Source organism: Strix aluco, chromosome Z, assembly GCF_031877795.1.
Source record: "Strix aluco isolate bStrAlu1 chromosome Z, bStrAlu1.hap1, whole genome shotgun sequence".
Classification (NCBI taxonomy): Eukaryota; Metazoa; Chordata; class Aves; order Strigiformes; family Strigidae; genus Strix; species Strix aluco.
In genome coordinates, this window is record NC_133971.1 from 35,360,548 (window position 1) to 35,385,357 (window position 24,810).

At 35.8% G+C, this 24,810-nt stretch overlaps 1 protein-coding gene across 4 annotated transcripts in view; it reads left to right on the forward strand.

The window, feature by feature from the left end:
• Positions 1-24,810, forward strand: part of CCDC171 (coiled-coil domain containing 171) — a 152,760-nt gene that overhangs the window by 75,078 nt on the left and 52,872 nt on the right. For all 4 annotated transcript variants that reach the window (XM_074812045.1, XM_074812044.1, XM_074812042.1 and 1 more), the window contains 2 exons: positions 15,336-15,481; positions 18,463-18,517. In XM_074812045.1, coding sequence (XP_074668146.1) covers positions 15,336-15,481; positions 18,463-18,517 — 201 coding nt within the window. The remainder of the gene's footprint in view (positions 1-15,335; positions 15,482-18,462; positions 18,518-24,810) is intronic.

Consider the following 24,810-nt stretch of genomic DNA (forward strand, 5'->3'; position numbering starts at 1 on the left):
AGGCTAGAATCAATTTTTCTGAGACAGCAGTGATCCTAAAATGCACCCTACCTCTGCAACCCCCTAGCAGTTGTGTTAGTCTGAAGAACTTGATTTAAGTCTGAAATGCTTGAGTGTAGCTGAAAGCTGTAAGGATACAATGCAATGTAATAATATAGCTGTTGTGATAGGATGGAGGCTAGGAAAGTTGACAAAACACTCCTTAGAGCTGAAACTTACCACTTACAGTTATACTGATTTGGTTTTCTAAATGTATTACTCCATAATTCTCAGTCCTTTCCATGGAGTTTTGAACCAAAATTAAGTTGTATACTTGCTGCCATGTACTGTCCCTAAACTTCAGTTTAAATACCAGAAGGTTGATTGATGTCTCTTAATTCCTTCATGTTTACTATAATAGCACAAAATTGCGTTATGGTTGTAATGGCCTGTATCTGTGACTGTATGAAGGAAGGAAACAAGATCAGTTGTGGTAACATGGAGACACACGTTCATGATAGTGTTTATTTGCTTTTTTTTTTATTATGTGTATATGATTTTATAATGTATACTTCCTAAATCATCATCTCACCTTCAACTTTTATCATTGTTTTTTACAGTTCCAAATCTGTGCTAAGTTCTTCCTAAATTCAGGTAGCAGTTTAACACAAGCTACTTTGATACCAAGGGGTAAAGGGACTCTTTATTTTTTTGAACTCTACACATTTGGATTTTTTAAATTTAAGAAACAGTCGTTCATAAGCTTTTCTTCCACAGTTTACCACAAATCCCACTTTGTTCATGACAGGCAGAAATTGTCTCTGCCTTTGCCCTGGTGTTTTAACTGACAGACTTTTTTGTCTTGGCTAATTGGTTTTTGTGACTTCAAATGGGGTTTTTTTGTAGCTCTTGTTTTGCAGTACAGTGAAACAATCTCATCTCTGTAATAATCAACCCTGACCTTGTAAAAAAGTGTTCTTAAAATTGCATAATCTTTTAAACTCTTAAATAGTACAGAAGTATGGAAGAAAATAACTGTTACACTGAAAAAATACAGTAGATAAAATATACCTCTATCTTCATCCTAAGATACAAAATAATCTATCAGTCTAGACTAAGTATATATAAAAAGTTGGAGAATTTGGTGGCGTACAAGTGATTTTGGATGGAATAGAGTGTCATGGAGTAAAAAAACTTACCTTGAATTCTTTATTCATAGTTTTTAAACAGGTAAGAAGGGGAAAAATAAAATATTAGATGCTTTTACTTTTGGTAAAGTAAACTTATTCACACTTCAGCAGCAGTCAGTAAGGAGATATTTTGGTATTCATGTACTTCCATAAAGTAGGCTTATTAAAGGAGTAATACTTAATTTCTTGGCTTTATCGGTTCAGATTTTAATCCTGTATATTTTTATCTTCTTAATGGCATATACCATAGAGACATCCAAGGTAGCCAATTACATTCAAGGTCAGCTGGAACTAAGCAACTCTTTTACACCACTTTTTTTATTAGATGAGGTAAATCAGTAGCTCTGATTCCCCTGTGTTTGAAGAGAAACTTTTACACAAATGCTAAACAGGCGTCTATAGCAGACATAATTTTTACTCCTTATACAAGCATGTCTTAAAAACATTTTTCTTCCTATTGACAGTCATTGAGTGTATATTTACCTCCTTTCAGATATGTTAGTACCTGAAATAAAAACAGTATCTTTTTAAGGTTTAATTTATGGAGCGCATCCTATAAATTGTTAATGAATAACTCTGTGTGCATTTCAAGTGCAATATATGTTAAATCATGTAACTTGCTACTGATCTGCCTCAAAATAGTCTTCAATACATGTTTTAGAAAAGGATACCTTAAATTTTGGGTTTATTTACTCTGCTGAGTTTAGTGAAGCTGCCATTGATTTATGACAGCATAAGCAAGAAAAGAATCTCATCCAAGTGCTTTGATAACACTCACAGAAAGATGTTTTTTGATGGGAAGGTTTAGAGTGTTTATTTTCACTGGTTATTTCATTTAAATCATTACATGCATATTCTGTGTTCAGAAAGTGTAGTAGCCTTTGCTGAACAGACACATCTGAATTAATTAGATTCTGATGGAGATTGGGATTTCTAGGTTTGTTAGAAGTGGATATTTTCCCTGAGCAGGCTCTCTGTTCTTGGTGGGGATTTCGGGTGAAGGTGATACACAATTGTTGCTTTTCCTCGTCATAGATTTATGGCCACATATTTTCCCTGAAAAATAATTTCAATTCTTTATACAGTTTCTTTTATTAATACCATCACATTCACTTTGCAAGTCACTTTAATAGTTGGCTATTTCTACAAACGATGCAGTATTCTAACTTTCAGAAAGGTTAAAAGGCCTCACTTATGTGAGGAAAGCAAAGTGATATTCGTGCTTCTCAAATAGAACAGCAAAGATGAGGAGTCACTATAAGAACAGAAATGGGTTTTGGATTTTTTTTTAAACTCTCTGACATCTTGAATTGGAAAGACTGTTAGGAGTTGGGTCACTGAGGGATACTGTTGATTCCTTAAAACTTGTCACTTTGACAAGAAGTGGCATTTCTGTGCATTGTCCAGTTAAAGGCTGTTCTTTTAAGAAAACAGTATAGCTGATTGCCATTAGCATCTAACTTAATCAAGTTTAGCATGCTAAAGAGAAGTAAGCTCCCCTCTGAATAGGTGAGAAACAAAAATTCATAATTCATTAATTAAATGGTTTTTTTTAGATTCCATTCTCTCTGTGTTCTGAACGCTTAAATAATTTATAAAGTAGGTAAGAATGGATTAGCATTGCCATCTGCCCTATTCTTAGTCAAAAGAGGTCATATGTTTTCTTACTACAATAAATTACAGGTTAAACAGTTTTGTCATGTATTTCAGTTCGCGTTAACACTATTTGTAAAGTAAGTAAGCCTGCTCGTTCCCCTTTTCTGTTACATAACTTCCACTGCTGATAACTTCTTAGATAAATAGTCTTCAAAGAGTTAGGTCAACTAAAGACTTGCCCTGGAGCTGGTCCTTTGTGCTTTCTTGTTTAAAGCTTGCAGTCATTGTACATGGAATTTAGGTCTATGGGAAGGGAAAGTCTTCCCATGCTTCCTTCTAGCAGCTGCTATCTTTACATAATAGGAGAGACACATAAAGAGCATTCTGTTGTGGACTGGACCTCAGACCTTCTCTTCACAGAAGGAAAGAGAAGACAACTCTGATGAAGTCTGCATTCTATAACTCAGTCTGCACTTCAGATATCTAAACTTAAACTTCACCTTAAATTTCTCTTTTCTGTGGTTTGTCCATGAAGTTAGTTTGTTTAGTTGTCTTACTGTCTACTTTATTAACTTATTTTTTAAAATCACAAATTTGTGCATTAAATCTTCTCTTGGAGATAAATAATTGTACTCTATTCAGTTTAGCATTTTGAAGGCAGCTCTTTATGTTATGGTGCACAGCTCTCCTTGCTTTGCTTCTCTGGTTAGCCTCTAAGATTCAGGGTCCAAGGGTTGCCCTGTTCTTTTTCCACTTTAGAGATCACCTCATTAGGGATATTGATCCCTACATTTTCTTGCTGAACTAACTTATTTCCAGCCAGGTTGTTAGGTCTGTGTGTTTCCTTTGTTCTGTGCCTAGAACATTCATCAGTATCAGCATGAGTAGTCTGGGGGGACTGAGGTCAGTACATGGCCTTTAGAAAAGTATTGTATTTGCTCTGTAGTCATCAATGAAGCAACCAAGCGACGAGCAACCAAGTTGCTGAAGGTCTGCCTTAACTTTTCTGAGTCAGGATTTCTGGAAAATATGTAAGTAATGAGCAGAATAGGAGAAAGAATAAAGTTAAAATTTGTGGTTATGAACTAGTTATGTGTTTGCATTAGTTCAATACAACAATTCAAAATTTTGCAGTATGAGTCACGCAAACATAATTTAATTAGAAACTCTGATTTTGAAAGGGTATTGGCATTACCATTGTGTTATTGTTTCATTCCTCTGCAGTTCCTCTTTTGTCCAGTTTTGCAAGTTGAATGTCAGTAATAGTTCTCTGTAATTTGAGCAATGTCAAGGTGTTACATTGGAATTTGAATGTTTTTTGTTATTTTTTAAATTATCCTACTACAAAATATTTTATTGATTAGTACTAAGAATATTATTCAGGCTGGGTTTTGTCAGGCAAATTCTTTACTATCTTTGTATAGTAAGAAAATAGTAATCTTCAAAATTCCTTCTATTTTACGTTGAGAGAAGAGTGAAAGGAATTGTCAGTTTGTTACATTTATGTTCAATCTCGTCAGGTATAAACATCTAATAAGAAAAGACATCCCTGATTTAGAAAAATTCATATTTTACTTTTAATGCGTCAAAGAGTTTAGGATAACTGAGGAAGATACTCTCAGTGTTACCACAATTTGCATGTAATTTAGACACTGAGAGAGAACACTGGAATAAGTCATGATTACATAACATCGCTTTATTTAGTCTTTGAAAGCTAATTATGAGCAGAAGTTCATTTCCAAGTAAGAAAAGGTTTTCCCTTCTGTAGAAAATTATGAAGTAAGTTTGATCATGCTAGTCTGATTCAGTAGTTTGATTTCAACAATCATTTTACTAATCATGCACTTAAGTGCCCTTCTGGTAGTTTGCAGAGGAAGGCAAGTAACCAAGACAGGTAGAACTGTGCCCAGGAATAATGAAACTAATGTGGAAAAAAACAGTCAGTAGTTTGGACTGCAAGTTACTTCTCAACAGATGGCTAAGACCTTGGGTTTTTTGTTCTAATAAATTAATGACTGGCACACAGTGAAATGTAGGATGCTTCAGTTGTCTCTTCACAGTGTAGTAACATTGCCTGTTTCAGAGAATACTTTTTATCTTGAGTCTATTTGCTGCACCATGCTATTAAGAAAAAAAATAAATTCTGACATTTGGTCAAAGATTAAATAAAGAAAAAGGAAAACTTTAACAAAGAAATAGCATGAACCATCACATTTTTATAGTTTTTTAAAAGTAACTTCCAGTATTTTCTGGATATTCCATTTGTAGGAACTATTTGCCTCCCTTGGGGGAGGGGGAGAGTAAATGGAACAATATCAGGATCTAAAAGCTTAATGGTTTTATAGCCGCATTGTAATTATACTAATAAACACCTCTGTCCATGACCTTGGAATTTATAGTGCAGTGAGAAAGATTTATTGACATGTAATTTGGAAGAAAAATGGGATTATTGTGTAATTACAGTGTGTGGTTATTAAGCATATGTACATACATACCATTTATCCCTGTTATTTTAAGACCTTCAACTACGTTTCAGTTTTCACTCAAAAATACAGAAAGGCTTCTTGGTAAATCCAGTGCCAGGGAGATCTTTGTTGTATTATTGGGTCAACTACAAAGTAACTTTGTTACCTTGAGATGTGTAGAGGGGATCAATAGATCTTTAAAACAGCATGTGATGTTTTTAAAGAAATGTTCTAAACCCTATTTTTCCTAGTAGTTTAGATATCAATGTGTAGGACTTTCTGCTATACAGGTTCTTGATATACAAGTGCTTTATACATAGATTTCCTTCTTGCTCTGTTTATCTGGGATATCTCTAGGGCCCCATCATTTTTTCACCTTAGTCAGGTTTTCCCATGATCTCCCTTTCTATTTGTGTGAAGCTAACTCGGTAAAGATATTCATATCTTCTTGTGAATCCATAGCTAACTCTCAAATACCTGTTGGAATATAATTAAGCATGTATCTAACTGGCATAAAGCTAAAGGAAGAGATGCATTCTTTTGCACTTCAAGTCCCCTTGCTTGGCTACATACGACGACAGCAGCCATACCTATCTTTCATGTAATTTGTTTTTTTAAATTTAATTTGGCACTCTATTTTCGTTAGGTATTTGATGATTTTCAAGGACTGTTTTTTGCAAAATGTGTACAACTTTCAGCTTCCAAAATCTATAGCTATGCTATCTTTTAATCATGGAGAGCATGGAAGGTCTTGAAGATCGTAGCAGGGTAACAAACTCAAAACAGAAATTATTTTTCTATGTTGCCTAAATTTCTGTGTTGACTCTTCAATATGTATTTATGAAAAACCCACTGAAGTTGTTGTTGCTACATGAATCTTTTTACTGTCTCATTTAGAAGGACTTTTAATTTCAAAAACTTTCTAGTTAAAGTAGACTGCCTTCATTGTTTGGATTTTTTTTTTTGTCTGTGGACCATACAGTAAGTGATTTAAAAATTATGAATTCAGGATTCTCAATTCTAAGTAATAGTCCCAAGATTTTATTTATAAATAATAATTTGCCATTGTACAAGAAAATTTCTCAGGTGTGAGAATGAAGAAATAACTGTTCCTAAAAAAGTTAATGACAACTTACGAAAATAATTAGTTGTGTGGAATCACCCAGTGTGTTTGATAATAAGGTTTATATATTACTGTTGCTTCTGTAGGTGAGTGAAGCAGGTAATTTTCCAAGGTTTGTACAGTCATGATGCTATTTTATCTTATACTTAGAAAACATAACGAAAGTGAAAAATATGAATAATAATTCAATTTAACAGTTGCAGTGATTTATCACTGTCAGTGTTTACCGTGTCTGCTTCAGGATCTGTGTGTGCCATGCTCAGAAAAACACATTCCTTGTTTAAGGTTTGTGCACTTGGTTGGCACTTGTTATGACACAAAGCATATCCAGAGGGAAGGGAGACGCCCAATCAATATGCCTTTATAGCACTTTGATCTTGTTGAATATTGGTCTGTAATGTATCTTTGCTTTTTCAACAGAAAAATTTAGAAGTTGACTTTTATATTAGTTAAATTTTGTTTTACTGTATCGGTTCTTTCTGCTAAGATGACTACTCTCCAGTTTTTAATGAATGAAGGGATAGCAGTGACCTATATAAAAGAACAGACCTTTTAGTCTAAAATTACTTACCAATTCTTATTTTATTGAGGCTTTAAGGAATAAAAGGGATAAAGAGACCATGTATGCATGTTTGTCCTGCAGATACTTCATACAGCAGGATGTGGCTGGCATAATATTAAAATAAAATATGCATACACTAAACAATATTTGGGGCTGTGTGTGGAAACACATATACCTGAATACAAATGTATGGTATGGTCAGAGCTCTTCTGAAGAAGAACACAGTGTTTGAATGTAAACTCATAAATCTGCCAAAGCCCGTGTTAATGTTAGTGACATGTTAAAAAAAGATTCGTCCAGTTCATTAATTAAAGAAAATGAAAAACTCTTGCTGAAGCGAGATCAAAACTTCAGGTGGCATAAATTGACATACTTGGCATTGTCCATAACTGCTTAATGTGATGGCTCACATTAACGTGCTAGGGTCTGGTGGAGTTGTGCAGCAGTCTCTTCTCAGAAACCGCTGCAGAATGACCTGCAGCACTGAAAAAACTTAATTGGGACCACCAGTATATTGAGGTCATGGACAGTGTATTTTCTTACTCAGAACTGAACCTTAACTTCTCTTTAGAAAATTTCTTGAAACTATTCTAAAGACTCTTATGATTCTGATTTTTTTGAACCAGTATATGAAGTGGACACATAACAGCCAGTGTACCATAATACTTGTTTCTTAAGTTTAGTTCTGAAGCATAGTGCTGTGTGATTTAACCTCCCTGATGACTTTTTAATCTGTGTCCAGATTCCCACTGACTTCAAACTGTATGCCTTTTAAAATAAACAATGGAAATGAGACAGTGGTTATTTAATTTGTAGGTAATATTTCATTGTCATTGTTAGTAATTATATTGCTGTTGTTTCTCCTTCCTCCTGAATTATCTTAACTAATTGTTACGATTTAGAAATATTCCAAACAAATTGAGTGATTTGGATCCAGTGGTAGAGTATTTTTGAGAACAAAAAATAGTCTGTTCCTGGGTTTAGAAATGTCACTGGTAGTGCAAGATCGTTAAGACCAGTAGTACACGATCAGAGGCAGATGGTTTGAGCCCACTTACAATGAAATGCCAGAAACTGGTGCAATATGTTGTGTCATCATAGATATCCAGCTAAATATTTCTGTTTATGTACGTGTGATATAGGAGCACTTGTAAACCACAGTAAAGATGAAGTCTAAGTTCTGTTTGTATCTTTATCTTGTACGCTGTCTGCTAATGTGCACAATTAGATAATGTATAGCAAAATTAAGCAACAGTATTGCAGATGTGTATAGCAGAGAGCAGCGTTAGAGGACCATCAGAGTTTCTCTGTAAAGTTAGGTGCCTTTCTTACATAGAGGTTACATGAGAGAGTTATGAAAAGTTCTCTTTTGCAGTACCGGGTGTAAACCATCTTTATGAAATCTTGGAACTGTAACAACTGCAAGGCTGGGGGTCTGTCAGGTCAAAGAGAGTAACAGTGAAAAAAATAGGATTAATTATTTTCTGTGCACTTAAGTAACTGATCTAAAGATATGACACTGCCAAAGCACAGAAAAGCTGCCGCTCCTGCACGGCTGGACCTTGTCTAGTCTGCAGTCGCACAAGGTTAGGTATTGTGGTGGGAGAAGAATTTACTTTTCTAGGGAGAAAAAAGAAACTTCAGTCCAGAGTCAGTGATCATGTGCTCAGGCCACCACGCATGTGATTCCAAAAATTTATTCTCACTTAACATCAACGTTTTTTTCTAATACACTTAAAACTTACAGTGATAAATACTGAGTTTTTCTAAAATTGTCTTTGTTCCATTAAGGTGGTATAATCCTTCTCTGTAGCTTTCCAGTAATAGTAACATAATTCACTTAGCTCAGAAGAGGATAAAAATTTCTAGATTATCATGTGAATAAATTTTATTATGTACTTTAACATTTTCTAAAACATTGTTTAAAAGTAGGGCTTAATTATTATCTCTGATTGCATTAGTGTATGTCTGGAAGGCTCATTGCATCTTGGTAGTCAAAAGGGTGTCCCTCAACTTTTTCAACTTCTATTTCTCTTCACATGCAGCAGTGTACTTAGCTAACACATTTTAACACTGATGCTTTTGTTTGCTAATACTAACAGTCCGTGAAGATCTAGCCTACATCTGGACAGTTTATATTTTGTGATGACTTCACATAAAATCTTTCAAAGTTTTGTTTATTTTTACTTGCTTTGAAGCTGAGTGACATGTGAACATAGGATGTTTTTTCTCAAAGAAGTGTTATTATGTGGAATTATTCAGGAATAGCTACAGTGTTGAAATTATTAAGCTCTTTTAATTCACCATAACTTTAAAGGATACACAGCTCCGTGACTTCATAAAGCATTTTCAGTCATCCTTTGCTAAACATTTTGAGCTAATGCAGTTGAAAAATGCATTCCTTTCTTGTTGATCAGAATAGGTTTTCTCTTGAGAAATAAGTTTGCATTGTAGCACAGAGATATTAAACCTAGCTTTAAGTCTGAGGCACTGTTATCCAGCCTGAACCACTGCAGGTAAAATGCTTGTGGTACCTAAACTTGCTTGGATGTCTGAATGCCATGCTTCAGTCAATAAATGAACTGTTGACTAGACATACATAGGTAATGCCATTCACTTTCACAATGTGAGTGCCTACAATTTTGAATGACTTTTGTAAGAAAAATATCTTGCAAGATGAAAACTTACGCATTTTCCCCATCCAATACATTGAGTGACTCTTGAATAAATTTTTATTGAAAGGTTCTCTAATACTTAAGTTCTAGATCTTGTAGAGTGTGTATCACAGCTGCTTTTTAAGCTACCTGAACCATCATTTAACTTACAATTGTCTTTAGAAGATTGCTTGACTTTTTTTATCATAGCTAAAGTTCTCTGCTACTAGCATAGCTTGTGCTCCAATATTATGAGGGTTTCTTATACAAAATAATCACAAGGAAATGCATTTGACATTGTGTTAGAAATGTAAAAAAATGTATCCCTTCATTCACCAGTATTGTGTTGGTTATTTATTAAAATTATCGTGCTGGTTGGCATTATTGTTTTGCTTAGTAGACCCACTCCTGGTCTGTGACCTTATTACACAGGGCACTTTCAAAGACATGAAGAGCCGTTTTGCACCTTGTTAGATACACTGTGATCTGTAAGCTGTGTTTAACTGCTTCCATGCTGCATGACATACTTCAGAGGAGTCATCAGGTATGTCCTTTCTCAGAGTGGCAGCATATGAAAAGATTGCTGCTGTCAGGATGAGGATCCAGTAGCAAAGAGGTTAAAAAAAAATCACTCTCTTTCTGCAGAGCAGATACAGCTTATTCTTGTGTCCTTTTGAGTACTCATATTTCTTTTCCTAGAGAAGTTTAAAGGGCATGTGAAAGCATTTGTTATTGAAGGGATGTCATGGGTGGTCAGCCTCAGGTTAGCTTTGCTTTGCAAGAGCAGAACAGCCACATGGAGTTCATCTCAAACTGTTTTAACACAGTACAGCAGACACTATGAAACACACAGTGAATCCAGAAATAGTATGTTGATATTATAGTTTGATTTCCAGTTGAGAACTGTAAATCCATCTTAGCTGTTGACACAGTTCTAAATGTATGTCTTAGATGTTGGGGGGTTTTTTATGTATTGATGAGAAGTCTGTTATGAATTTTTTTTTGCCATGGAACTTTTTTCCCTGAGATTTTTAATCTATTTTGATAGAAGAAGTTTCATTTTGAGTTTTTCTTGATAATTAAGAATTCTTTTCAGAAAACATCCTGTGGAAATTCAGCTGTATGTTTTGAGCTAATGTAATTTGGTTTGCATTGCAGTCATGCACACTGAAAATGCAGTTGACATTAAATATTAATGTAACTTCCTGTACCTTTTGGACTTGGACCTTTTGAAGATACAAGACTTCTCCAGGTTATCTGTAGACTCTTTTGAGGGACACTCAGAGACCATCGTGAAGATTATATTTGCCAACAGGGATAATGGGAAGTGTGTTTCAACTGTTGAAGGAATGGATGCTGGCTAAACTTTGTGGGGTTTTTTTTCATCATGCAATTTTATTGGTTATGTGTGTAGGACAGTTTTTAGGATATATTCACTGTACAGATCTTTTTAAAAGTAATTTGCATCTAAATGGAAAAAATCTATATAAAGCTTCATCCTGAAGACAAAAACTTTAATTTCACAAATTACTTCATAATATACATACTGCAGTATATTTGCATATCTTGTAGTGCTGTGTTGTGTCTGCATAATTAAAATTAATTTAGTAAGCAGTTTGATCTGCTTTAGTTGATCTTGGAAAATATGCTCTCAGTATGTGTCACACATGCTTTGCATGAATTTAAACTGTGTGACTGTCATCGTTTGTCTAGAATGATTGTCCATCTGTTATGTTTTGAATAGAGTGGGTTTTTGTGTGTAAAGAATGACAATGTTAAACTCTTGATTTATTTTTGTAATTGGTTTTGAAGAAAGAGATTCCTTACTGCAGAGCCTAAGTTTGTTAAAATTATTTGTGGAAGGACCCAGCCAACAGATATGCAATGAGATTTTTCTTCAGTGCTATCAGTCAGTTGCTGTTCTCTCCAACAAATGGCTTTTCACGATCAGTTCATGGGGTAAAAAAGCCTAAATCTAAAATACCTCTATAAGGAACTCCTCCTAGGTATTCTGATATAAACTGAGCTGATCTATGAGCTTTTGGTGGCCTGTAGAGGAAGGAGTGCAGTGATTTCTGGGTTAGCACCTGAATGCCTAAACATCTGAACTAAACAGATAACTGGCATTCTACAGAATGTCAGTAAATTGGAGTTGGGCTTCTAAGTTGGTTCAGAATCACTTGTGCTTGAAAGTGAAAGCTCAGCATCTTCACAGAACTATGTGCAGACACAGTAGGTTTTTAAAACCTTCATTCTTCTTATCATATTTAGCCTCAACTTTCTAACAATTGTAATTGTCCACAGAAAACACTTAAAGATAAATGCATTATCAGGTTTTGAAATTTTCTTATTTTTGTAAATACTAGGACCTGGGGGGCAAAATAAGGGCTATATTGTGGATTAAGTGAAATATCTCAAGGCTGTGCTTTTCTGATAACTGAACCTGAAGTGACCTTTCTCAGACACAATTACAGAGCTGTATGTTTTTCCTTTAATTTCATCAGGGGTTTAATTAGTATACAAATAAAACTTCCCTTATCTTCCTTTCTACCTAATTGGCTTGTCTTCGCTTATATATGAAGAATGTGAAAATGGGCTGTAATTAGGGTGACCGTGTTAACCTTTTTTTCTCAAATGTACTGTTGCCTAAAGGCCTCAAGGCCTAAAAACAGTGCTTTGGATTATTGCTTTGCAATCACTATGGCTCTCCCATAGGTTTTCTCATGAGCAGAAGGGCTTTGGGTGCTGCAGGTTCCCACTGCTTAACGGGATCTTCATTCTTCTCCCCACTAAATGTTTATTGATTATCTCAGTGCTCCACACTCAGCCTCCAACAGCTTAATATCAGGTGACAGTCAGGAGAGTTCTCCAAGTAATTAGAGTGGAGCATTGAGGGAACAATTAGGAGCAGAGTTATTAAACTTGATTTATCCTATTCTCTCCTGAACACTTTCTTGGATATCAGAACATCACACTTTCACAATCTACCCTGGCTGAGAAATTAGTGGCTAACCTGCTGCTTATCATTGTTGCCTTGCTGCCTTGAGGCACACCCTCTTGGTTTCAGTCACTCAGCTGGAAATATTAGAGTCCATAAAGTTTATCAAGGGTTTTAATTAGATCAATCTGAAGAAGGAAAAAAAGGGAGGCTTAGCAGCCATTACTTTAGAATATTCCACACTGTATTTGAGCAATTTCCAAGACTTGACTTTAACCCACAGTAGTAAGGAGTTTCAAGTGAATGCTGAAACTGCTTTTAGAGTGCTAAAATCAGTTTAGATTTTGCTTAGTTATTGCAGTATTATTGATAAAGTCTGAATACTTTGGAGATTTCTGTAAATAATGGTGAAAGTTTTGAATATAATAAAGCAGCTCTTCAGTGATATATTTGATTTAATTTCTATATTGCGTTGTCACCAAGATAGTGTGGATTTCTGGCCATGCCTCTCAAAGAGTTAGACTTCATGTTTTCATCCCTGTTACTGCCTCATTAATAGGCCTGTGCTTGCAATTGGTAAGCAAGATTGCTTAGCAGCTCCCAGAAGATTTTGACAACTAGTGGGTCTCCACCATTTGTGGTCAGTGATGAAAGATTTGTGCAGGAGCAGACAACTCTTGAGCCCCTGTAGAAGGATAGCTGTCTAATAAAATTGAAATAAATATGCATAGTTCCTATTATTCTGTCTTTCTTCACTCATTTAGACCACTAGAATCTTCGAGCCAGACTCTGTTCCAGCAGCCTCTATATCAGAAGTTGCTTGCATCATAATATTAGCAGAATTATCTATTCTGCGTCAGCCAGAGCTCAGTTCTGTGACTGCATCTTAAAAACAGATCTTTCAATCAGATGGAAAAATGGGGTGAACAGAGCATTGGCACCACAGATAATGTTCTCTGTTCAATAAATTTTGTTTGTCAAAAGATGGGAATGTGTGTGTAGCGGGACTCAACTTGGTTGTCAGAGCTGTTCCTCCATTCTGACTTAGCCTAAAACAAACAAACAGTAAACACAATAAATGGAAGGAATGTTCTTTGGTCTCAAATTAAAGACTGCTCCTTTTATTCTTACTAATCCACATCTGGTTTCCTGGAAATAACTTTTCTGAAAATTAGACAATTCACAAATTCAGCTGTTCAGACAGGGCTTTGATAGCTCCCGGTGGCATTAGGGTAGAATTTCTGAAAGCAACACTTTTGGTTTTGGATATCTTCATGCTAATAAGGCAGTGGAAGAATGACATCTGTGTGTTTATCTCTTTCTAGGTGAAAAACAGCATTCTTCATTGAAAATAATGACATAAGAGGCAGAATAGAGGTATTCAACCTGCAGTAATTTGAGCAAGACTAATATTAGCATTTCTGGGGTTTAGAGTTTCTTAAATAAACTCCTGATTTTTTTCTTTTTCTTAAAGCAGTGATTAATCTCAGCCTGGATTTTGTAAATTGGTGAACATACAGCTCAGGTAGTGGTGCTATGCCTTTCAAATACAGTTGAAATAACTGCTTCCTTTTTTGTCTTGAGAAATGTTTGAAGATAACAATCCACAGTTTTCAGTTTACTTTGCAGGATTATGCAGTTTTATGCTGCACTTTGTTATGTTCTAGAAATTTTCTCTAGCATATTGGTCTTTTAAGTGCTTTTGACACTTGGCTAGGTCTGAAGCTTCTTCAGATTAGTCGAGTTTTCAGTGCCCTCCATATTTTTATCCGTCTTTTGTATATACTGTTCTTAATACGTATCCACAGCATAATACATATTCTCTGAGTTCCACAGTCCAGGTCAGGTAGTCCTGAGTACAGATTATGCAGAGCATTCTTAGAATTTAAGCAGAAAACATATCCATAAATTTTGAAAGCAAGGTGCAAGAGCTCAGTTTCGCAAGTGTGTACCCTTCTGTATCCTCCTATATCAGTTTAGAATCAGTCAGGGAATTTGTATTTTATAAAGAATCTTTATAGCCACCTACTATAATTTCTTTCTGAAAAGGCAATTAACAGCTGTAAGTAAAACGTAACATTTAGCAAACTATGAAATCACATTATTAATACTTCAGTCTGTAGAAATATTGATTTATCCCAGCAGAAAGGAGTAGCAACTAGCCAGATTCTGTATTAATTAGTTCTGTGTGCTATTTGTCATCTATTAGATTAATCTGAATTGATTTAAAGGATGCTGTGTTAATTCTAAGCCAGAGAGAAACATTAAAAAAATATACATACTATTTTGTATATTGAAAAAGTAATGTTAAAATAGTGAAAGCACCATAAAATAGCGATTTATTTGTAGCAAGAATTGCAGCAAAACTGCACTCAATGCACTAAGAGTATTAGATTCTTTTCTTTAATCCTGAAATTTCTGAATAGTGCAGAAGATTTAAATAAATGCTGTTTTGCTTATTCCCTTTCTTTGTGAGTTCTTTTTTTTAATGTTAATTTTAAAGTAAGTTTTGAGAATATTCTGTTCTTTTTAATGCTATACTCATGATTATTTCCACTGTGTTTAGATCTGGTATTCGTAAATATAGTACATGTAGCATAATATATGTATCTTCGTTATAAAACATGTTTGTACAAAGGCAATATACTAAAAACTCAGGGGTTCTGAGTTAATAATGTTTTTGCTAGAGAATTCGTAAAACCTTAGTATGTAATGGTCCAAATCTACTTCACAGTTACTCTGTTTTCTACTTTGTTTAATAGCCTATGGCATAAATTGTAGTTAATTATTTGGGCTGACAAGTAACTCTGCTTTTTGTCTGCTTGCAGAGACTCTCCGAGGCAAAGATGGAGCTGAGAAGAAAAGATCAATCTCTGTGTCAGCTCAATAGACTTCTTACCCAGCTGGAGCAGGACAAGCGTCGACTGAAAGAGAGCATCCATGATGCAGAGAGTGCCCTCTGCATGGCAGTGAAGTGAGCGCTGGGACCTTGGGGAGATCACTTAAAACGGACAAAAGATCAATTCTTACTTTCATGCACAGGGTTTTAGCCCTGGCTAATGTAATGCTAGAAAACAAAAGTACTTCTGTCTCTTTGAAATTCAGTGATAGTCTTCTAAAAAGAAAACTGTTAGTTCAAGATACTAGATGGTATGTTTTCTGTAGTTATCCCATTCTGGGTCCTGAAATAACATGGGCATTTTTGTTTGCCAATTATCTTACTGATTTGACAACATCTCTTTGGCAGATCTCTGATACTCAGTTTATTTAAGAAATGACTGCTTGTTTTCTCTATTTCCACATCATCTTTTTATAGAGAGATACAATTTTTTTTAATCATAAATGCAGAAATGTCAGCTAGGTGACAGGTGTTAGCTGCCAAAGAGGCTGAAACCCATTTGAACCTAGTCTTATCTGTGGAACAGATTAGATCTTTCAGCTGATTTCAGAGAGTTGTGAATTTAGACATAAAACCTATGTCTTTTTTATACCACAACCTGGAGAGGGGAAGGAAATGTTCAGGGACCAATCTTGAAAAAATTGGTAGTCAAAAGGTGTTCCAATGACTTGAATGAGATTATTACTAAACTCTTACAGTCATATAGTCAGATAAAAGATAAATCTTTGCAGACTCTGTTATCTGTTACTCTTATTGTAGTATGTATTTTAAATATTGTTGGTCCACGGCTAAGATTTTTAAAAAGTTTAATTTAAAATTAAAATTTCTCATTATACCCAGAATCCATTTGACCTCTGAAGAACAATAGCTTAGAAGCTTTAAGGGTTTTATGCACAAGTGAAATAATGTAATTAATATAGTTATCAGTGAAATGTTTAACAAGCTAATTAAAATGACAAATGCTATTTGGTATGAGTGTATTAAAGCAGATGTGACCTGAAGAAGGATTTGTTCTGGGAAGCTTGCTCCTTTTCACCCTGCCCCAACTTACTTTATGCACTCTAGTAAAGATCGCTCCCCGTGGCCCTTATATTCAGAAAAGGCTATTTTAATGTGGTTTTAAAATTGGTTTTAATTCTGTATATAGCAGTTGAATATTGACAAAGGAAAAACCCATACCATTTGTTGTTCTACCAACTCTTCATAACAGATGTCTTTTTTTATATTTCCAATGTATGAGCAAAGTAGGTGAAATAGACTTTACTTTTGACAGGAAAATCTTATTTCGCTACCTTTTCCATAATTGGAGTGGTTGTAAGCAGTGCGTGGGTGTCTTCCTTCCTTAATCTTTTGTACAGCTTTAAAGGATAGTATGATGGCTGGCTCATTCTGAGAGTGGCGATCTTGATTTTCGTGCAGTGGTGGCCAGCAGTTCTGTTCTGCTTTCCTCCAGAGTAGGAAGCAGTATTAATAAGTGTCTGATAGCAATGAACTTGACAGAAGTTTACTAGCCTTTTGGTCATTTCTCTGCTAGTAGAAGCTATCAAACCTTCACCCCAGCTATTGTGTAAAAGATGATGTGAAGCATGTTCCTCATGCCTGAACTACATTTCTGGATAATAATCCTAAAGAATAGTTCTATGATCCAATTCCAATTTCCCTTATACCTGTCGGAGTTGATGAATATATGAAATAAAGATTGAATGAAATGTGCATCCTGACATGTCGTAAGAGTGCAGTAGGCTAATTATTTAAACTTTTTTCCTAGGTGCTATAAACAAATATTACCAGACTTTTGTTTTAAGATGTTATTTAAGATAATAATCGATTATAGTCAGAAGGTTTTCTGTTCTCAAAAATAAAAACCTGGGGACCACCTATTAACCTGGTTCCCAAATTCCATCTAAACATACTTTCCGTTTTTATGATGAACACCTGAGAATATGCAAGGAACAGACTGACTTCTATGTCAGTAACTAAGTTAGAAATTAATGGTTTTGAACTGGGTCTCTAGAACTGACTTCAGCCAGACAAATAGCAGTTGCTTCATAAATGAGGCCAGCAGAGAAGGTGAACATCACATCTCTGTCAATCTAGTCCAAAGAAGGGCAGGATCCTGAAAAGAGAAAAATCCGTGACAGCTTTACTAGGAGTGTAAAAGTCAATCCCACGTTTCTGGCCACCTTCCTGTATTTGCTGTTAGGATAGTATGAATCAAGAAATGAGGAAGCAGTGGTCATTACAGACAGAAGAACGCCATATTTACATAGCTGGCAAGGTAAAAGACAGTCCTGGAACATTAAGATATATCAGCTTTTCTGGCATAGATTCCATTTGATTTCCTATTGTGTTTTGCTGGTCACCCTGTCCTGTTCTCCTTAGTCATATGGCATTATGCAACTTTAATTCCATTTCTGACAATGCATCAGATGAGACCAAGGTTTTTATGGCAGCATGACTGATTAAAGCTGTTTTTCTTACAGAGGCCCTAATCTACAAAAAGGCATAAGAGTAGTATTTCATTCTCTAAACTTCTGTGTTTTAAGGATAGGTTCCTTTACTGGACGTGTTTTGGAAAAGGACCAGTGGAATATTCAGGTTCAGAGAAGACAGGAAGATTTATATGCATATAAGTACATAGTTGTTAGGCCCCTGTAATTTATGAAGAACATAGTTTGTCACTGTTTTCCAGTATGAGAGTGTAATCTCTTCCTGCTAGAGCCAGGACTCCATTCAGCATGCCCTTTTTATACAAGACTGCATATTTCTTCTCCAAGAACATGATAGTTGTTCATTGATATGCCTATAAATACAGCTAGTTTAACTGCTTATCCACAGTAGAAACATCTTTCATATGGAAATGTGCCAAACAGTGGTCCATGAACTATTTTTTAGGGTTTTCATTGGAGATATAAAAAGGAGAGTTACAAACATAACAGTTTGAGTTATCAAGTATTTTTCAAAACATGATGGTTATAAAGTAGCAGAAAATGAATTTCTACATCAGTAGAGCTTCAGTTCTATTAACTACTCTGGTTTATTTTCTCTTGCAACAGAGACAAAGAATTGATTATTAGTTATATGAAATCTGTTGAAGCCACTCTTCATAAGGTAAGCATTTGAAGTGTTCCTCTGCATTTGTATTTCCAAACACACCGAGGTTTTACAGTTGCTTGTTCTCAGGGAAGGAGTGGAGTAGAAGTTGTTGTAAAGCCACTTCCTTTCCTTAGTTTAAGTTTCCACCTTCAACTTCTTTTATTTCCAAAAACTATTCATATTTTCGTGAAATAAAATACAATTTTGTAGTACATAGACTTCTTATTTTTAATGTAAAACTTAGTACAATATTCACCTTCCTTCCCTCAATCACTGAACACTATTTCTGGTTACCAAGTGAAGACTATTGATCATCCAAACAATTTGTAATTGCTGAGTTAACTGCCTCTACTGAGCAAGGGGGAGGTCATCTGGTGAGGTCACATACGTGGTGGCTATAAGATATTTGGCTTTATGCATGCTACTTTAATCTTTGATACGTGATCGGAAAAGATGGTAAGTATTAATCTGTAATCAAAAACTTTCATGATATTTTTTAAAAACTTTCTTTAAGTTGCATAATAATCTTAAATTGTCTCTGACTTGTAATATTTTGTGCTGATATAGTAGTCTTCGAAAGTCCAACAAAGCTGGATATATAAATTATTGGGGAGAAAGTGCTGTTTTTAACTGTAATTCTAGTGGTTGGTTGTTCTATAACTGTTTTTAGTCCAGACCAACACAGAGCAAAAGAAGTGTTTTTATTACCTTGGAGTGTTTGTTTCCCATATCACATCTTGAATTCCCAGCAACGTGGGAATCTATTCCTTGTTTTAGTTTCTGTGCGTCCACCTAAACTGCTGTTAATTTAATTTTCAGATATTTTTTCAAGTTTCTCATTGCTTTTAATGTTCACAAAAAGTGACCTAAACTGTGTTTTAGCTGCAGCGAACTGTGATGATAGGTAATGTCTTCCTTTGTGTCCCCATCTTCTTCATACTGGCTTCTTTTAAGCTTGGGAAATCTATGTAATGCAGAAAGTGCTGTGTTTTTACAGTAACATGTACGTGTAATGCCCTTGGCCTTGAGAATTTATTGTTCTGGATTGCAAGTTTACATTTTGATTTAGAAGGCAGTGCTGTATATGTACAAGGATTGAAACGTTTGGGGATGCCTAGTACTGATTTTCCTGTTGCAGTGAATGGATCAAGAAACTGCCATCTTTGGGAATTTTAGTTGCCACATCTGCTTCTTAGTTCTTGAGTTACATAGTTTGTGAGGGCCAAACACCTTATTATTGAGTAGCAGAGGAATTTATCCTTTCTGGTTTGTCAACCTAAAGAATGAGGAAAATATAGGAATTAGAAATGTTAGGATGCGCCTTTCAGCAGGAACTAAAAAGAATTAATTGTAAATCATTCATAATTTGACATATCATTTCTCCTAGAAGAACAAAAGGAAATTATTGATCTTTGGGAAATATCTGAAATGTAAACCCTACCTAATAATGGTAGCTAATTATCTAACATTAATGAATATGGCTTATGTGTAAATTATCAAGTTTACACTATTTTCTTGAAGGTTTTCTCACACAGTGAAAAATTAGAACATGATGAAGTAGATAAAATACTAGTAAAGGAACCACAAGCCTTTTTTTTCCCCCATAAAAATTCTGGGAACTGGTTTTGTTTTAAAAAAAGAAATCAACAGAAAATGGATAAAGCTCAGAATCATCTGGAGTTGAACAGGTATTACTGTTAGCTGCAGATATATTTATGGGACTTTGAAATTAAACATTGTATTTCTACGTTGAAGTATTTGTGAGCAAATATCCACAAAATTCCACTGCATCACTTGCAGGATCTTGTTATTAGTGCATAATGCTGAATTTTTGCCTGTAGCGCTCAGAGGGTTTTTACAGACATCCTTAGTAATCTTAGTTATGCTCGGGATAAAAGGGTATACACCGGTATCTGTTAAAGCAAACTCATTCTTTTCTGTACTCTTACCACTACAAGAATTCCAGAAGGCAGCAATATAGGTACTAGATCATCTGCCTTTGGTTATACTTGGGTGTAACATTCAGCAAACAAAGCAAGAAGCAGCAGAGCTGAGGGAGACAATCTCTCTGCATTCTTCTGATACAGCTCTAGACAAGGGATCATTTACAACACTTAATGCTCACCCTGTGACTGGATGGAAAATCTAGAATCATACATTTGGCTCTGTCAACAAGTGCTTGGTCATGCTTGTGCCCAGAATGATTCTTTTAAGACCATTTCAGAGCTACCTTTTTAAATCATCATGAATATTTATGAAGCATAAATGTTGAAGAACGTTAGCATGTGCTATGCTATGAGAGAAAATATTTTCAGCAGCTAGTTCCATAACCTTCATAACCTGCAAGATATATTTTAGAAGGTTATTTTTTGTCTTGTCCTGGGTCTTGTCATGTTAGCTATCTTCATCTGATTCCTGGAGCTGGATTATTTGCACAAGAGTTCCTGATACCATTAAAATAAGAGATCTTTCTTGGTTTTATGCCATCTAAATATTGAAGACAAATATCAAAGTGCAAAGCAAATGTTTTACCAAATGTAAAAAATACACCACCAAGGGCAAACAGAGGACCTCAGGATTATTTTGGTTTGGTTCAGTTTTATTCTCATAATATTAAAGATGACCAAAAGGTAATAGCTGAATTTTTTAAAATCTAGGTTTGGAAAATAGATGTGATTTTTTTTTTTTTCCCCTTCTTCTCTAGAATCTATTAGATATCCTTAAACTGAAAAACTTAGCAGAGTAGAACAGTTTTAAACATTGGCTACTTACAGAACTTGTGACCATGACTTGACTAGTTCCTTTGGGGAAAAAAAAAAAAAGCCCATCTAAGATACAAAATGGTAACAGAAATAAATGAATTTTTACTCAAAGAGTTTTTAGAAGAAATTCCATCTGCTTGAAGTTCAAACATAAAGAGTTTTCTTAAAATCTTCTCATCAAGAGACAATGCCTTTAAGTAAATGTCTTATTTTAAAACCCATCTGCAGTCCTTCTTTTATATATGAAAAATAAATGATTTCTTGAAACACCTCTCAAAAATATGTTGAGAAGTTATTTTTGTTAAAAATATACCCTTATTGTACTTATTGATAAACCGTATTTAGTTATTAATTTCTTTTGTACTTCTTAATATCATGTTGGCACAAACAGAGCAAAAGACTTTAAATCTGTTCATTTGATACAGCTAGATTCTTTAACATTTGTTAGTTAATGACTTCTTAGTTTCAGTAATGCCATTGGTGGAAGAAATCACTTCACACTATCTCTGCTAAAGTCTTCAGCCTTCCCTTTGTATTGTTTCTCAGTTTGAGTGCTTGTGGTAGGTTAGCCTTGGCCAGCAGCCAGATGCCCACCCAGCTGTTCTCACTCCCCCTCAACAGGACAGGAGGACAAAATAAGATGAGAATGCTTGTGCATTGAGATATAGACAGGGAGATTGCATACTAGTTACTGTCACAGGTAAAACAGAGTTGACATAAGGAAAATTATTTATTTATTAAAATAGATTTGGATAGTGAGAAACAAAGACAAAATAATTATCATCTTCCTGCCTTTTAAGCTCAACTTCACTCCTGACTCCTCTGCCCATGCTCTGAGGCACAGGGGGATGAAGGGCGTGGGATTGCAGTCAGTCCATAATAACTTCTCTCAGCTGCTCCTTCCTCCTTATGCTGTTTCCCTGTTCCAGTATGGGCTTTCCACATGGGCAGCAGTCCTTCAAGAATATCTGCTCCTGCATATGTTCTCCATGGCCTTTTGAGAAGTTCATGTTCCTTCAGGAACGTGTTCAGCAGAGCTATCCACCTGCTCTGGCATGGGGTCCTCCACGAGCTACAGTGTGGACACGTGATCCAGCATGGTCGTCTCTGTGAGCTGCAGGGAAATACCAGATCTGGTGCCTCAAGCACTTCCCCTGCCCCCATCTCCCCCACTCCACTCCCAGCTTCTTCTCTGACTTCACAGAGCTCACAGAGCTGTTTCTCACTCTTTTTCTTCCATCCTCCTCTACCTGCGTGGTGGTTTTTGCCTTTTCTTAAATACATTTGCACAGAGGGGCTCCCAGCTTGGCTGAGGGTCTCAGCCATGCCCTGTGGTGGGTCAGCTGGTGTGTCCAGCATGGCGCAGCCCTGGTCTCTGCCTAGAGAGGCCGCGCTGCAGCCCCCACTGCCAGTACCACTTCTTCTTCAGTCTCCTTAAATCCCTCTTCTCTAAACTCCGCCTGTGCAAAACACCACCATGGGGAGTCATCCCAGTGAGTCAGCCTGTACAGAGACAGAAAATTGTTTCTGTTTCCCCTTGTACTCTTAACTATTAAAGTATTGACAAGCTTTATGAGCTGGCAGAGTTTTCAGCCTGTCCCAGGCCACTCTGCTTAGGATTTGGCTATTTTAACAGGTTAATAAAATACTATGTCTTCACAAGCTTAGACTGTTACCCACTACTCAGTGAAGCTGATGAGCTGTGATAATGAGTCAGTAAAAACCACACAAAACCTCTCCCCCCAAATATTTTTTTCCCAATACCAGTTAGCGACCTACTCATTCTGACATTTTGTGACAGTTCAGGGATCAAAGCAGTGTGCTTCTGGCACTTGGTCAGAAAAATTCTTCTTCATCCACTTCTGTAATGCACTTCATTTCTGCTGACTGAAAGGTTCATATGCCAGCTGGCAGAACAGCTTCCATGCAGACCCCTCAGTGGTTGTACCTTGAAATCCTTCCACCATTGTGTTTCATTGCCTCACTGCTGCTCCATTTCCATCTCAGCTGTCTTCTCTGAAATGTCCTGAAACTGGCTATGCATGAGATGTGAGCCTCACAGTTCTATCAGCTGAAAAAAGTCTGAACATTGTACAATCCATCCTGTTTACATACTTGTAAAATACAAAGACAAAATTATCTTTCGTTAGCCAATTTAATGATATCTTTCATACAGGACGAAGAGACCATTGGAGATGGGGTGAGACCATTGAAGACTTGAGAATTAATAACGTTGTAGCATTAGATTGCTGTTTCTGATGTGGTCCATAACAATAAAATGCATTTCCTTATGATAGTTGTTTTATGGCCTGTAAGAAATTCATTTACAAGAGGTTTAAGTCCACATACAAATGACTGCATCAGTAAAAACACTCTGTGTAAATGGCATTAACTCTTAGTTCCAGCAAAAAGCCCACAAATTGATCAGGCTTTATAAAAACAGAAGAGTTATGAGGCTTGAGGTAGCTACCACAGTCAGACTTCAGTAGGTGTGACCTGATACTTTTAGGTGTACTGATCAGCTAAGCTTCTTGAATTAACTGGTATCTATAGTCCATCATATTATTTAGTTATCTTAGTAAAGCTCTTCTGTTACGAGACCTCAGCTTGAAGATTTTTCCCTAGCCTAATGTCACTCCCAGAGCTGGTTCTTGTGAGTGTTTAAACACGTTAACAGAGTGAAGCCTACTTGTGTCTGTGCGCTTAGGGTCTATTCATCGCTGTGGTCCTTTGTTGTTCTAAACTGGCCCTATCAAAGCCTGTTGAAACAGTGGGTATGTGTACATGCAATAAAATCACAAAGAAAACCCAGTTAGAGTATTAAAATTCTAAATGACTGCTGTAAGAAGTTTATAGTAGGAAACAAGTTATTGTTTCTCTGTGATAAGAAAAAAATGCAGTAAAAGATTACTTTTTCCCCTCCTCTGTCTCAAATAAGCACATCTTCATTTCAATGTTTTATGAATTACTTTTGTTTCACTCCCTAGTAATCTGACTTTCTTGATCCTTGTTCCTAAAGATCAGTTGTGCAGGACATACAGGTGTTAGCACAGCTGGCTTGCTGATGACAACTCTGTCCATATAGCTGTCTAGTGTGTCATCACTCATATTGTTCAGTGTCATTCTGACCTAGCCAAGCTAAAAATGGTACTCCAGCTCAAGAGGGATTTAAAAACCTTGACAAACTAAAGATAAGACATTGCCGAATGTCATATCCATGTGCTTAACTGTTTTCAATTTAGACATATCTAAATAACTAATTTCAGGGTGCATTTGTCTTCTTTGTCTTTTGTTGGGTTTTTTTTTCTTCTAAAGGCTGAATACTTTTGTGTAGTTTGCCTTCAGTAAGGAGAAATCCTTGCTTGGAGAATTGTGGAATTACTGAATACATAAACTGTTATTTTCTCCAGACATAGGTTCATTTTCAGCCCAAGGTCACTGAAATGCATTCATAGGGGATGTATTATAGTGCACATCCTGCAACTACAGCGAAGCTTAGGTGCAGTGGTCAGTGTTTGCAAAAAACAACTCTGGATCAAATTAACA